This window comes from Scylla paramamosain, chromosome 46, assembly GCF_035594125.1.
Source record: "Scylla paramamosain isolate STU-SP2022 chromosome 46, ASM3559412v1, whole genome shotgun sequence".
In the NCBI taxonomy this organism is placed as follows: domain Eukaryota; kingdom Metazoa; phylum Arthropoda; class Malacostraca; order Decapoda; family Portunidae; genus Scylla; species Scylla paramamosain.
Window position 1 is genome coordinate 5193358 of NC_087196.1, and position 12500 is coordinate 5205857.

At 45.7% G+C, this 12500-nt stretch overlaps 2 protein-coding genes and 1 long non-coding RNA gene across 3 annotated transcripts in view; 2 read left to right on the plus strand and 1 right to left on the minus strand.

Annotated features, from left to right (window-relative positions):
- The window catches only part of LOC135094764 (nucleic acid dioxygenase ALKBH1-like), a 5410-nt gene extending 1978 nt beyond the window's left edge, over positions 1–3432 (plus strand). The window contains exons 5-7 of the mRNA XM_063995122.1: positions 610–688; positions 1474–1694; positions 2404–3432. Of these exons, the coding sequence (XP_063851192.1) occupies positions 610–688; positions 1474–1694; positions 2404–2878 (775 nt within the window). The 3' untranslated portion in view covers positions 2879–3432. The remainder of the gene's footprint in view (positions 1–609; positions 689–1473; positions 1695–2403) is intronic.
- Positions 3433–4054: 622 nt separating this feature from the next.
- The window catches only part of LOC135094607 (uncharacterized), a 129852-nt gene continuing 121406 nt past the window's right edge, over positions 4055–12500 (minus strand). Inside the window, exon 6 of the long non-coding RNA XR_010263888.1 lies at positions 4055–4188. This is a non-coding gene — a long non-coding RNA (uncharacterized LOC135094607). The remainder of the gene's footprint in view (positions 4189–12500) is intronic.
- Positions 6679–9575, plus strand: LOC135094589 (transcription factor Adf-1-like). Its single transcript, XM_063994821.1, has 3 exons — positions 6679–6958; positions 8296–8473; positions 9043–9575. Exons 1-3 carry the CDS (start codon positions 6814–6816, stop codon positions 9395–9397), a joined length of 678 nt encoding a protein of 225 aa, XP_063850891.1. The 5' UTR covers positions 6679–6813; the 3' UTR covers positions 9398–9575.

A 12500-nucleotide genomic window follows, 5' to 3' on the forward strand; every position in this document is an offset into this window, starting at 1 on the left:
ACACTGGTATCCTTTGGTGTCTAGGTACAGGACGCTGGTATCCTTTGGTGTCTTGGTATAGGACACTGGTATCCTTTGGTGTCTTGGTATAGGACGCTGGTATCCTTTGGTGTCTTGGTACAGGAAACTGGTATGCTTTGGCATGCTAATCTTCACATTTTGGTATCCTTTTGATGGTGAATTAGGACTCTCATATCCTTTAGTGTCATTTGGTGTGTTAACCTTAGGATGCTGGTTTGGTATGCTGTTGCCACTTCAAAGATGTCAATAGGAAAGCGTTAGTAATATACAAGTGTTTACCTCTAGAACTGACTGACTGAATGACTAACTGACTGACTGACTGAATAAACTAAATAGCCAGCTAACTGGTTGACTGACTGACTAAACTAAATAACCAACTAACTGACTGACTGACTGACTGATTAACTGACTAAACTATATAACCAACTAACTGACTCACTAACTAATTAACTAAATGAAACAAAACTAAACAAAATTAATTCACCAATAAACAGACAACCTAACCTAACTGAACCATATGACTAACCACCTGATCAACTAACAACTAACCAACTAACTGCCTCACTAAGCAGCCACTCACACCAACAGGGAGGAAGGAAGGAGGACTGGCCTGAGAGAGAAACTGCGCTGGGTCACCTTAGGATACCATCATGATTGGGATACCAAGGTGGGTGGGTCTCTCTCTCTCTCTCTCTCTCTCTCTCTCTCTCTCTCTCTCTCTCTCTCTCTCTCTCTCTCTCTCTCTCTCTCTCTCTCTCTCTCTCTCTCTCTCTCTCTCTCTCTCTCTCTCTCTCTCTCTCTCTCTCTCTCTCTCTCTCTCTCTCTCTCTCTCTCTCTCTCTCTCTCTCTCTCTCTCTCTCTCTCTCTCTCTCTCTCTCTCTCTCTCTCTCTCTCTCTCTCTCTCTCTCTCTCTCTCTCTCTCTCTCTCTCTCTCTCTCTCTCTCTCTCTCTCTCTCTCTCTCTCTCTCTCTCTCTCTCTCTCTCTCTCTCTCTCTCTCTCTCTCTCTCTCTCTCTCTCTCTCTCTCTCTCTCTCTCTCTCTCTCTCTCTCTCTCTCTCTCTCTCTCTCTCTCTCTCTCTCTCTCTCTCTCTCTCTCTCTCTCTCTCTCTCTCTCTCTCTCTCTCTCTCTCTCTCTCTCTCTCTCTCTCTCTCTCTCTCTCTCTCTCTCTCTCTCTCTCTCTCTCTCTCTCTCTCTCTCTCTCTCTCTCTCTCTCTCTCTCTCTCTCTCTCTCTCTCTCTCTCTCTCTCTCTCTCTCTCTCTCTCTCTCTCTCTCTCTCTCTCTCTCTCTCTCTCTCTCTCTCTCTCTCTCTCTCTCTCTCTCTCTCTCTCTCTCTCTCTGTCTACAATAATAATCCTTTTTAAATCATCCTTGCATTTCCATCATGTTTAAAGATGTGATGATGATGATGATGATGATGATGATGATGCTAATTATACCTTCCCATTGACAGGAATATAGTGAAGACAACCGCAGTGAGATGCCGGACAGTGTGGTGAGACTGTGTGGTGTTGTGGCGCGTGTGCTGGGCCTTTGTGGTGGTGGTGGTGGTGGTGGTGGTGGTGAGTTTAAAGCCCAGGCAGGTATTATCAATTATTATCATCACCACTCTACCCTCAGCCCTCACACAGACCACTCAGAACCATATATGGAGGCACCGTTACTCTCTTTCAGGTGTGTACAGGTGTGTGTGTGTGTGTGTGTGTGTGTGTGTGTGTGTGTGTGTGTGTGTGTGTGTGTGTGTGTGTGTGTGTAATAGTTAATTCTTTCTTTACTTCTTTTTCTTATGTGTGTGTGTGTGTGTGTGTGTGTGTGTGTGTGTGTGTGTGTGTGTGTGTGTGTGTGTGTGTGTGTGTGTGTGTGTGTGTGTGTATTTCTCCAGTCTCTCCTTCAGTTGGTGTACATTACTCTTATTTCTTCTGTCTATATCTGTACAAGTCCTTCTTTCACCTGCAGTCCATCCCTTGCTTCTATCGCCACTTCTTCCTTCCTCTCCTCCTCTCTACCTTCTTTCCTGCATCAAACACCATCCTCTCTTCAGAATCTCTTTTAATACCTTTCTTGTTCATTTCACCTTCTCTTTTATCTGTTCTTTCATTTCTCTCTTTTCTGCATCCTTTCCTTTCTTCTGAGTATCAAACATTTTCCCCTCTTCATAGAATCTCTCTATTGTTTCCCTGTCTTATTTATTTCATTTTTTTTCCTTCTCTTCTCTCTTTCTTTCTCTTCATTTTTCTTTCATTCTCTCTCTCTCTCTCTCTCTCTGCTGATTTATTTATTTCTATAATTTCTGCATCCCTTCCTATCTTCCCCATCTTACAGCATAACTTTTAACACCTTCCCCACCCTACAGCACCTCCTAACACCCTCATATCCTCCACAGCTTCGGCCAGAGTGCCGTGTTCCTCATGGGCGGCTGTACAAAGGCCACAGCACCCTCTGCCATACTGCTGCACAGTGGGGACATAGTGGTGATGGCCGGCACTGCAAGGCTGTGCTACCATGCTGTGCCGAGGATACTGATGCAATGCGAGAGGAGAAGAAGGAAGGAGGAAGAAGAGGAGGGGGAGGAACCATGGGCTGTGGAGTTTAGCAAGGTTAAGAAACAGAGGAAGAAGAGGAAAGTGGAAGAAAAAGAAGATGAGGAGGAGGAGGAATGGGAAGTAAAAACACCAGAAATGATGCAAAAACGAAAAGAAAAAGGCGAACAGCACAAAATCAACGAAGATAATGATAGTGATGGTGACAGTGGTGATGGTAGTGACCTCCCTGATATCCTGCACTACCTAAGGACTTGTAGGATTAACATGAACATCAGACAAGTCCTCCCTCCCTCCATGGATGCGTTACCCTCATGACAAGATGGATAATTAAATGTACTAATAGATACAACATAATACACTGTGATATTGGAGGTAAATCTTCCTCACAGCAATAAATGAAGCAAGTAAAGAAAACATTAGACTAATAAATGAAACACTGAAATGAACTGTGATATGGTAAATGTGAATTATCCTCGTAATAAATTAAATCTAGCATTGTTACCCTCATGATAAGACATAAATTTATCTATCTGTACAAGGCAATCCAGACAAAGCAACACACACACACACACACACACACACACACACACACACACACACACACACACACACACACACACACACACACACACACACACACACACACACACACACACGTCATTCATGTTCTTAGCCCCGTCAGCCCCCAGTGGAAAGGGACAGTCTTGTGGACCACTCTACTACAGCCAAGGGACACAAGTAAATAATTAAACTTGTGCTGAAAAATATAGAATGCTAATAGATTTTTTATAAGGAAGATGTAAGAATAAATGAAATGATAAAGAAAGAATAGACAAATACAAAAACTGCAATAAACTGTGATATAATAATAGAGTTTCCCTTGTAACAATAAATTAAATCCAGGATGTGTTACCCTCACAAAAGATAGATGGATAAATAATGAAATGGAGTAATAAACATAAAAAAAAGGCTGCATTAAATTGTGATAATAATAATAAAGATAAATTTTCCATGTCACAATATACGAAATCTGGAATGACTCATACATTACAAAATTCCTCATAAATTAATACAGTACTGCATAAAAAAATCAATAAAACAAAAAAACGACAAAAAAATCACCCAAAATGCAATAACTGAGAAAAATAACATTCAATAACTGAAAAAACGAAAGAAAAAAACAAGAAAAAAGTAGAAAGGAAAAACGTATAATAAAAAGATAAATAAACAATAATAAGCAGATCTGTTATTTCTGGCTATGATGTAGAATGAATAAATGGAAGGTAATAAAAAACAATAACGATAAATACAATAACAACAATGAATAAGAAAACAACAACAACAACAACGAGAGTAAAAAAGACATTAAAAACAAGACGGAGAGAGAGAGAGAGAGAGAGAGAGAGAGAGAGAGAGAGAGAGATAAATAAAACTTAACAAACCGAAAACAAATAGAAAAAAAATGAAAATTAAAGAAAAAGAAATCACCTTGAAAATAAACAGAACCATCTAACAATCTTAACAGGTCCATAACTACCTGCTTTCAACTTACACCTTACAAACCACCTTACCACAATTAATTACCTTATTTTGGAGGCGCCCTGGAGTGGAGCAACGATGGGAGGCTGGAAACAAGAAAAAGACATGTCATTCCTCTCCACGCGCAGAAATACGGTAAATATACAGTAATGCAACACACGCGCAAATCTCATCCCACACCTTGCTTGAAATTGGAGGTACAGTCTTTGTAACGGTACTTTTCTCCTGTATCGCTGATTTTTTTTTTAAGGTTTTGTTTCCTTTTATCGTATTTTTGTCTTATTTTTCTTCTTGTATTCTATTCCTTTCCTTTTCTTTGTATTCCTTTCTTTTCTTGTATTTCTATTTCTCTTCTTTTCTTTTTACTTTTTTCCTTCCTTTGTTGCTTTTCCTTTTTTTCCTTCCTTCTTTCTTTTTTTCTATCTTTTCCTCATTCATGTTTACTTTCAGCTTCTTAATAAAACTTGCAACTCATAATAATTATGAATAACGCTGTTTGCGATATATGCTTTATTTCCTGTAGTCTACCATAAAATTCTTCCAGTACCTCCGTTTTCTCTCTTTCTCTCTCTCTCTCTCTCTCTCTCTCTCTCTCTCTCTCTCTCTCTCTCTCTCTCTCTCTCTCTCTCTCTCAGGTGATAATGATGGGTAGATGAAGAGACAAGTAATGGAATAATAATAATAATGATAATAATAATAATAATAATAATAATAATAATAATAATAATAATAATAATAATAATAATAATAATAATAATGACAAAGTTAACTTGTCACTCGTTTCATTCGAAGAAGACAAAGAAGAAGAAGAAGAAGAAGAAGAAGAAGAAGAAGAAGAAGAAGAAGAAGAAGAAGAAGATGATGATGATGATGATGATGATGATGAGGAGGAGGAGGAGGAGGAGGAGGAGGAGGAGGAGGAGGAGTGAGATTAGGTTGCGTTAGGTCAGGTTAAACTGTTAGGTTGCATTAAGTTGAATTAGTTTAGGCTGGGATGACCAAGTTTAGTTACTCTCAATTCTTAAATATGATAGCACAGTGTAATTAAGGGTCTTATTGTAAAGACCTACTTATCTGTTGCTTTAAATTCATGTTAAGTCTAGGAATTAATTTACTAAGAAGGAGGAGGAGGAAGAGGAGGAGGAGGAGGAGGAGGAATACAAAGGAAGTCCAAACAGCTATAGATCCTGAGGTCCTTACCAAGAAACTAACTAATCTACGCTATTAATGTGAAGGACATGATAGTACAGAAAAAAGAGGAGGAAGAGACGAAACAAATAAAATAGCTGAGTGATTGTTTTCCTCCCTCTCTATCCCTTCCACCACCCTGCCCTCCCCCATCACGTGACGGGAGGACCCCTGCCCTGTGAGGTCAACTCAAGGGACAGCGGTGCTGGCGCGCCTGTCCTGCCTGCCACCCCTCCCCGCCTCTGCCGGCCACTGGCCATCCCTGCCAGGCGTCGAGGCAGCCCAGGACACGGCAGGCAGATAGATAGATAGATAGATAGGTAGGTAGGCAGATAGACAGATAGACAGATAGATAGATAGGTAGACAAATGGATATATTGGGCCGTGTTGTCATATTTCAGCGTCTTATCCTGATCTGAACAGTCTGCAATAAGTTACTATGAATTTCAAGCTTTTTTTTCTTATTATTATTCTGGTGACAGTTTGACAAGTGTTCAAAACCGTGCGTGTGGAAACCGCCCCTGACAGCCTGACTTATCATTCTCACGGTCTTTGGAAATGGTTGTGCGGCCACCGCGCCTCATAACACCAATCACCGCCGAGACCTTCACCACCTCTCCAGTTTTCCCTCGTGACGCAACTATTTCCTCTTCCCCGCCTCCCGTGCTCAGCCCACCACCGCCGCGGCCCTGCCTCATCAGGTGTGTGCCGGGGCGGCGCGGCAGATGGTGGGCTGGCCAGGCCCGTGGCTGCCCCTCCCCTGCTGCACCATGCACGGGGTTAACCGTGGTGCTGCGCAGCTGTGGTGCTGCGCTCCTCACTACCGCCAGGCCAGCCCCGTGGGAGGCGGGGAGTGGCTGGAACATTCCCTGGGGACACCATCCATCAGTCCCAGGGAAGCTTCCCGCCGCCCCGAACTGAGGATCCTACCGATTTTCCCTGGCCGGCTCCCCCGCCCCACCACCACCATCAGTCCATGGCGGCGGGGTGTGCTGCACGGCCAGGCTGCCTTCCCTCGGGGCCTGCCGCTGGTGGCGAGTTAACTACTTTGTTAATGGTTACTGGGAGAGTGCTTGTCACCACGCACCCTCAGCCGCTGCCCCGCGCCCTCCAGCCCTCCTCCACCACCGCCACCCTTCACTCACATTCAAATCGGTGCCGCGGCCTGGCTGGTGGTGGCGGTGGCGGGCGAGGCACCAGCCACTGGTCAGCTGGCGGGAGTTGCAGGGCGGCGGGGCGGCGGGGCCATGGGCGGGCCACAGTGCCGGGGAGGAGGCCAGGCTGCCAGATACTTACTCCCAGCCATCACGCCCCAAGAGGCACAGGACACCACGTCCTCCCCGGGCCGCGCCCCGCCCGGCCCCGCCCCCGCCGCCGCCGCCGCCGCGTGACGCCGACAGCCGCGGCAGTTGTCGTACCGGGCCGCCAAACCCCGCAGAGCAGACGCAGTGGCGCGCCGCCTGCCCCGGCCGACCTGTTTCCAGCCTGTTGGTGTGTGTGTGCGTGTGTGTGCGCGCGTCACCATGAGCAAGATCGACCTGGACGAGCGGCTCATCATCGAGGTGCAGCAGTACCCGGCCCTGTACGACCAGGGCAGCCAGGACTACCGCGATCTCAGGAAGAAGGAGAGCATGTGGCACGCCGTGTCTGAGAGTCTCGGCCTGCACGGTAAGCCGCTGCCGCCGCCGCCCCGACCCGCCACGCTCCCCTGCCCCCTCCCCTCGCCTCACCTTCAGCCTCGCCACTCAGCCATCACTCCCCTTCCCTTCCCTTCCCTGCACGCCGCCTCGCCGCCTGCCTTGCCTTCCCTTCACCACTTCCTGCACACACCCTTGCTGTCCCCTCATGTGCACCCAACCGCCGCCCGTGTCCCTGTGCACCACGCCTCGCCGCGCCCCGCGCCGCGCCGCACCACACCACGCCACGCCCTCCTCCTGCCTCCCTCTCACACACTCACACACACACACACACACATACAGCATGAGGGTCTTAGGTGCCCGTCACTGCATTCAGCACAGCGTGATCAATGGCAAGGCTTTAGAAAATTTTTGTTACCCCGTAGAAAATTAAAGAGAACGACGTTTTCTCTCATGAATAGAAGGGAGACTATGTCATTCTACTGCTTCAAAGACTACTACTGTTACCAATTATTATCATTACTAACCTCAATGATTTTCACTACAGGCTATTAAATTATTAGTGGAATCATAAAAACTCAAGAAACTTCCACTACAGCTTATTTGACTACCAGTGAAATCATGAAAACCCCAGCAACTTCCACTACAGACTGTTAAACTACCACTGGAATCATGAGAACACCCTTGAAAACGCCAATAACTTCCACCAGAGCCTATTAAATATTCACTACAGTGGAAAACACTCGAAAATCACAGTAACTTCCTTTGCAGTCTGTTAAACTGCACATGGAACGAGTAATATTCATGAACTACTACTACTACTACTACTACTACTACTACTACTACTACTACTACTACTACTACTGCCGCTTTCCTGTCATTCCGGATGGGCAGGATCTGTGGGTAGTGAGCGAGGGGGAAGAGGCGATACGGGCAATGGGTAGAGAGAGAGAGAGAGAGAGAGAGAGAGAGAGAGAGAGAGAGAGAGAGAGAGAGAGAGAGAGAGAGAGAGAAAGGGGGGAGGTCTAAGCTATCTATTAAGTAAAGGATCTATTTATCTAACCTGTCTGTCTACCTATTTATCTAATGAGCGAATTAAGTATTTAATTAGCAAGGCTTCTATCCATTTATCTCTCTACTCAGGAAACTGTCTGTTTAATCAGTGAGAGATCTATCTACTATCTATTTATATATATCACTGTCTCAGTATCTATTCAGAGGGACCTATCCATCTATCTAGGCGGTGAGGCAATTGTCTATCTGTCTACGTAATTAGCAAGTGGTCTGTTTATCTATCAATGTATCTATTTTCACCAATAATCAGTGATTCATAAAAATGTACAATAATTCCCTCTCTCCCTCCCCCAGTGCGGGAGTGTCAGGCGCGGTGGCGTGTGCTGCGGGACAAATTCGCGCGGGAGATGAGGAAGAACGTGAATGCCAAGAAGGCTGGAGGCAACGCCCTGCAGGTGTACCAGGGCAGCTGGGCCCTCATGTCACACCTCATGTTCCTCACCTCACATGTCAAGCACCGCTCCTCGCAGGGGTGAGTGGGGGGATGGGGTGTACGACTACTTTACCACAAATCCGCGCTTAACAGCTTTTATTTGTTGGAGATTGACTCGAGTTCCTTGCCTCCAGGAAACGGAAGGCACTTTATTTCATCCATTTTCTTTCATTCTTTCCTATAAAATTTCCTTCGGATTTTTACTCTTTCAATCCCGCAAGGTATTTATCTCTGATTCATTGCCAGTAACGGTTGTGCCAGAGAGAATAGAGGATGGGGAGAGGGCCTTCTGCTTTGCTGGCCTTTTCTTCAACTACTTTTTTTTAGTATTCCTAGATCAAGTTGTTGTAGCCTGTGTATATATATGAAAGGTTATATAACGTTTTATCTTTGCTCCTTGTAAAGCTAATAAGAACCAACCCTACGTATCAGAGCAGCACCTTGACAACGTGTCCTACATCCATCAGCACAACCTTCTCCAGATCCTTCAAGTGAAGGACTCCTCGGAGGCAGGCACCTCTGAGAAGGAAGGGAGCTACATATTCTGTTAAACCCTTCAAAGCAACAACTAGATGAAAACCAGTCCTACATTCATCCTTCTCCCGCAGATCCTTCAAGCGCAAGACGCCTTCTGAGGCAGGCATCTCGGAGGAGGACGAGGACTGTATATTCTCAGAGGACGAGCCACCGTCACCGTCCCCGCCTCCCGTGAAGCGCGTCAAAACAGAGGTGGACCACACGGCGACCCCTGCGGGAGAACTAGACGCCAGGAAGGTTGGTGCGGCGACGGTTGCTGGAATACTGGAGTGGGAGGGAGACGCCGAGAGAATGTTCTGCCTGTCTCTCGTCCCCATCATCCGACGCCTGGACCCTGACAAGAGGAGCCTCGCCAAGCTGCACATCCAGAGACTCCTGCACAACCTCGAGTTCCCTCAGGTGAAGGTGGAGCTGCGGAGTGGCTGACGAAGGGTTGGTGGTGGTGGCGGTGGTGGTGGTGGGAAGGAGGGCGGGTCCGGGTGTTAGTGATGGTGGTGATGTGTGTGTGTGTGTGTGTGTGTGTGTGTGTGTGTGTGTGTGTGTGTGTGTGTGTGTGTGTGTGTGTGTGTGTGTGTGTTACATGTATTAAAAATTGTTGTGTTTGAGTTTTGTTGTTTTTCTGTCCAGAGAGAGAGAGAGAATTAGACACTGATAGCTAAGAAAAAAAAAAAAAGACCGAGAGAGAGAGAGAGAGAGAGAGTACAGGGGACACCCTCTACTCTTCTATACTGCTGACGTGCGGGGGATCAGGTAAGGCTACAGAGCCAGGTGAGCACAAGGAAGCGGGCCACAGGTGAGCCAAGGTGAGGCGGGCCACACTCACAGGCACAAGGCCATCACGGGGCAGGCAGGAATACACAGGTAAACGTCAGTCACATGTGAGGTCGTTTAATTAGTCTTCCTCATTACAGGTAAGGTGAGGGAGAGTTTAATTGGCTTCTCTCATAATCACAGGTAAGTTTCAAGGTGTGACTGAGGTAAAAGTTAAATGTTCCTCTAATTAACAGGTGAACTTCGCGTATCTTAGGTGAGGTAACACCTTCCTTACAGTAACAGGTAAGGTGAGTTTAAGTTTAATTTTCACCTTCACTGCAAGTAAGTTTCGTAAAGGTGTGCTTGAGGTAAACCTTGATTAGTCTCCCTCGCTGCAGGCAAACTTCTAAAAAAAGGTGAGGTGAACTATAGACCTTGGCAATTACAGGTAAGGTCAGGTAAATTTTGATTAGTCTTCCTCACTACAGGTAGACATAAAAAAGTTGAGGTAAACTATAGACCTTCTCAATTACAGGTAAGGAGAAGTAAACTTTAATTAGTCTTCTTGAAGAGCACAGGTCAATCCGTCCACAATAGGAGAAGTAAAGGCCAATTAGTCTCCTCATCATTACAAGTAAATTTCGAAACAAAGTGAGGTGAACTTCAGACCTTCCTCTTCACTGCAGCTAAATTTCCTAAAAAAACGCACGTGAAGTGAAGTTTAGTGAATCTTTCTGAATATTACGGGAAACCTTGAAAGAGTATGTGATTTGATGGTATTTTTTTATTATTATTTTTTAATCAATCTTTCTCACAACATCGAGTGAAGAGTAAGAGAGTGAGAGAGTAAGACACCATCGAAACAAAAAATAGAGGAAAAAAGAAAAAAAGAAAAGAAAAAATATGTCAGCTATACAAAAGGAAATTAAAATGGAGAAAAAATGAACGATAAATAAACGAGTGTAGAAAACTGTACATGATAATTCTCTCTCTCTCTCTCTCTCTCTCTCTCTCTCTCTCTCTCTCTCTCTCTCTCTCTCTCTCTCTCTCTCTCTCTCTCTCTCTCTCTCTCTTACACATCTCATCACACACACACACACACATACGCAGGTGGCAGCATGGGCACGTGGCACGCTTCACCTGGACCTGCACGCGCCCTTCGCACGTGCCCCAACCCCCCTTACCCTCTCCCACCTCTTCCTCTCCCTCTCTCCCCTCCGATCCTTCCCAGCCATCAGGAAGTGTGGGAATAAATATGAAAGGAGAAGCAGCTGGGAATATGAATAAAGAGGGAGAGGGAGAGGGGGAGGGGGTAAGGAACATCTGGAATGGCTGGGAATGAAGGGCAGGAATGGCACGGGGTGGGAATGAAAGGGGAGGGGAGGGGAGGGGAAAATGTGAGAGAGAGAGAGTAGTGACAGCTGCTCTCTCTCTCTCTCTCTCTCTCTCTCTCTCTCTCTCTCTCTCTCTCTCTCTCTCTCTCTCTCTCTCTCTCTCTCTCTCTCTCTCTCAGAAATTACTAATACAAAACTAAGACAGAAAATAAGAACAACAAAAGGAGAAAAATTAATAACAAAGAAATTAAAAAAAACATAATGAATGCACGGAGAGAGAGAGAGAGAGAGAGAGAGAGAGAGAGAGAGAGAGAGAGAGAGAGAGAGAGAGAGAGAGAGACCGGAAGAGGAAAGCAGAAATATAGTGAATAACGGTATTGAGGAGGTGGAGGAGGAGGAGGAGGAGGAGGAGGAGGAGCATAAAAAAATGAGAGAAAAAGAAAACAGAAAAGAAAGGGGACACTAAAAGAATATTAATCTCTCTCTCTCTCTCTCTCTCTCTCTCTCTCTCTCTCTCTCTCTCTCTCTCTCTCTCTCTCTCTCTCTCTCTCTCTCTCTCAAGTCCTTCCAACCATGTTATTACCGAGCGAGATGGATTATGGGAGGAGGAGGAGGAAGAGGAGGAGGTCCATCATCTCTCTCTCTCTCTCTCTCTCTCTCTCTCTCTCTCTCTCTCTCTCTCTCTCTCTCTCTCTCTCTCTCTCTCTCTCCAAGTCATTAAGCAAACCCCTGCCGCAAGCGATTCGAGAGAGAGAGAGAGAGAGAGAGAGAGAGAGAGAGAGAGAGAGAGAGAGAGAGAGAGAGAGAGAGAGAGAGAGAGAGAGAGAGAGAGAGAGGAAATAGCTATCATACTCGTAGTAAGGAAGGTATTAATAATGATTGCAGTAAAAACGGTGTTAGTAGTAGTAGTATTAATAGTAGTAGTAGTAGTAGTAGTAGTAGTAGTAGTAGTAGTAGTACACATCAATAAACATGGGGTGGAGGTATTATATTAGTAGTACTAGTAGAAAAAAAAAAAAAAAAAAAGTAGTAGTAGTAGTAGTAGTAGTAGTAGAAGTAGCATTTGACCCGATGGCCGCCTGTCACCACGAACTCTCCCTGGAGGCCGCCCACCGCAAGAATGAGCAGGAGAAGATCCGAGCGTATGGGGAGAGAATCCAACACGTTGACCAGGGCAGCTTCACACCTCTGGTCTTCACCACATCTGGCGGGATGGGCTCCAAGGCTCAGTGCTTCTACTCAAGACTAGCCGACCTAATGGCAGAAAAGAAGCACCAGCCAAGGAGCCATGTCGTCGCATGGATGAGGTGCCGCCTCTCATTCTCCCTCCTCAGATCTGCCCTCCTGTGTCTCAGGGGGACAAGGCATTCCACTCCCATACCTGCAGACTTAGGAGGCCTCGACTGTGAGGCTACAGTGGTGGAGAGTGGCATAAGAGTAGA

Coding starts and splice junctions, on each gene's coding strand:
- LOC135094589 (XM_063994821.1), top strand. CDS start 6,814: ATGAGCAAGATCGACCTGGACGAGCGGCTCATCATCGAGGTGCAGCAG. Junction 6,959..8,295: donor TGAGAGTCTCGGCCTGCACG/GTAAGCCGCTGC, acceptor TCCCTCCCCCAG/TGCGGGAGTGTCAGGCGCGG. Junction 8,474..9,042: donor AAGCACCGCTCCTCGCAGGG/GTGAGTGGGGGG, acceptor CTTCTCCCGCAG/ATCCTTCAAGCGCAAGACGC.